Source organism: Mandrillus leucophaeus, unplaced genomic scaffold (assembly GCF_000951045.1).
Source record: "Mandrillus leucophaeus isolate KB7577 unplaced genomic scaffold, Mleu.le_1.0 Scaffold10, whole genome shotgun sequence".
Lineage (NCBI taxonomy): Eukaryota > Metazoa > Chordata > Mammalia > Primates > Cercopithecidae > Mandrillus > Mandrillus leucophaeus.
Genome location: NW_012098098.1, coordinates 5,174,117 through 5,176,365, shown reverse-complemented (window position 1 = coordinate 5,176,365; position 2,249 = coordinate 5,174,117). Strand labels below are relative to the sequence as shown.

Genomic DNA, 2,249 nt, shown 5'->3' with positions numbered 1-2,249 from the left:
GGGCGTGACCCTGCAGCGGAACATCACGCTGCTCAACGGCGTGGCCATCATCGTGGGCACCATCATCGGCTCGGGCATCTTCGTGACGCCCACGGGCGTGCTCAAGGAAGCGGGCTCGCCGGGGCTGGCGCTGGTGGTGTGGGCCGCGTGCGGCGTCTTCTCCATCGTGGGCGCGCTCTGCTACGCCGAGCTGGGTACCACCATCTCCAAGTCGGGCGGCGACTACGCCTACATGCTGGAGGTCTACGGCTCGCTGCCCGCCTTCCTCAAGCTCTGGATCGAGCTGCTCATCATCCGGCCCTCCTCGCAGTACATCGTGGCCCTGGTCTTCGCCACCTACCTGCTCAAGCCGCTCTTCCCCACCTGCCCAGTGCCCGAAGAGGCAGCCAAGCTCGTGGCCTGCCTCTGCGTGCGTGAGTACGGGGCGCGGGCCGGGGGTTGGGAGGTTAGGGTTAGGTCCCCGGATCCCTGGGTCCCTGGGTCCCTGCATCCTTGCGTCACTTCTCCCCTGGCTCCCACATCTCTACATTTTTGCATCCCTGGACCCTCCCGGCAGTTCTAGGCTAAGGTCATTGGTCCCAGAAACCACGTGCGTTTCTTTCATTCATTCTTTTACACTTCTTCCCACGGGCTAGGAATATCTTCAGTGAGGGGACGGCAGGGTCCTTGCCCTGCCCTTCGGTGAGCATTCCATTCCCCCACTTAAGCGATTCAGGCAAGTGCCAGCCTCCCGTTGGCCCCGCTGAGCAATACTCCCAGCCTCTTGCGTGGCACCCACGTGGAGTAACTGAGCAACCGATTTACTGTTAGAGCTCCGATTGCTGACTGGTTGGTAAGAAGGAAATTGCAGTTAAAAAAAAAAACCCATTCATTTCTGCTCTCCAATCCAACCAGCTTGTCAGGAGTCAGTGACACGGGCTGACTCATAAGAAAACAGTAGTAATAAAATCGTATGCGGGCAGTGACTGGTGCTGGTTTAGGCTAAGGGATCCCCCCCGAGGGTTGCCCAGTAGTGAGACAGGGGAGCGTGGTTGCAGATTCAGTCTTGGAGTGGATGGACGTGCGAGTCCCAGGTTAGGCTGGGAAACAGCCATGGGGCAGCTGTTTTGGTGGGCTCGGTGCTGGTATGTTCTTCACCAGGCCAGAGAGAACTGCTTTTCAAAACAGTTTTCTTGTGGAATTTCAGGGGGAAAATCACTTGTACCAGATGTCACATGATTTGGCTGGGCGGGGTGCGAAGGCAGGTCTTGGCAATTCTCAGGTTCATCCCACGGCCTTGGAAGGGTCCTGCTTTTGAAGTTTATGTTGGAACCCTGGCCATCCCAACTTGGATTTATTTGCGTTAAGAGCTGCCAGCTAATTTGAGGATGGGCCTGGATCTCAATAGTGTGTGCACACATTCAAGGTGGGAAGGACTAAATTTATAGTTTGGAGCCAAAATCAGGGGACTGTGTAATTACTTGGAGTGACTTCTGACTGGCAGGACCTGTTGGCGCAGTTTTCTGCCACACTGTGCTTTGGGGGGAAGGGAGAGGGGGAGGCATTTATTCATAAATGTGAGAATGTGAGAATGCCCCGAGGGCAAGACTCAGCAGGGCTCTGTGTGGTTTCCCTGAGTCTCAAAAGCTTCCCTGAGGCTCTGAGCGGAGCAGCCGCACCACTATGCAGGTCAAAGCCAGGAAAAATCATAGCAGGACAGGAGTGGGTAGAGCTTGTGGCTTCCAGCTGGGCGATGTGGATGTAGAGGATGACTCTGGTTTCTCTTTTTGTCATTAGGAGAATTTCACGAGTTCAGTCTCCCTCCCACCTAGGTACATGTCGGCCTGGAATGTAACGACATGGATAATAGCTTACACAGCCTGCACTCTTATCTTTAAAAATGAATATCTGGTTGGCTGGGTGTGGAGGCCCACACCTGTAATCCCAGCACTTTGGGGGGCCGAGACGGGCGGATCTACGGAGGTCAGGAGACCAGTCGAGATCCTGCCACTGCACTCCAACCTGGGTGACAGAGCAAGCCCATCTCAAAAAATGAGTTCCTGAGTGCTGAGCCTCTGACTTCCTACTGGTGCCAGGAGTGAGTCATGGGAAATGCTGCATTGACCACCAGGAAGGAGACATAGGGTGGGGTGCTGCCTAGTTTTCTCTTTCTAATGAAAAACACATCAGGCTGGGTGCGGTGGCTCAAGCCTGTAATCCCAGCACTTTGGAAGGCTGAGACGGGTGGATCACGAGGTCAGGAGATCGAG

General features: G+C 55.3%; 1 protein-coding gene across 2 annotated transcripts in view; it reads left to right on the top strand.

The window, feature by feature from the left end:
• The window catches only part of SLC7A5 (solute carrier family 7 (amino acid transporter light chain, L system), member 5), a 58,041-nt gene that overhangs the window by 7,030 nt on the left and 48,762 nt on the right, over positions 1–2,249 (top strand). Inside the window, exon 2 of one of the 2 annotated variants that reach the window (XM_011971784.1) lies at positions 1–413. In XM_011971784.1, coding sequence (XP_011827174.1) covers positions 233–413 — 181 coding nt within the window. In that variant the 5' untranslated portion in view covers positions 1–232. The remainder of the gene's footprint in view (positions 414–2,249) is intronic. The other variant, XM_011971778.1, reaches the window with a different exon arrangement.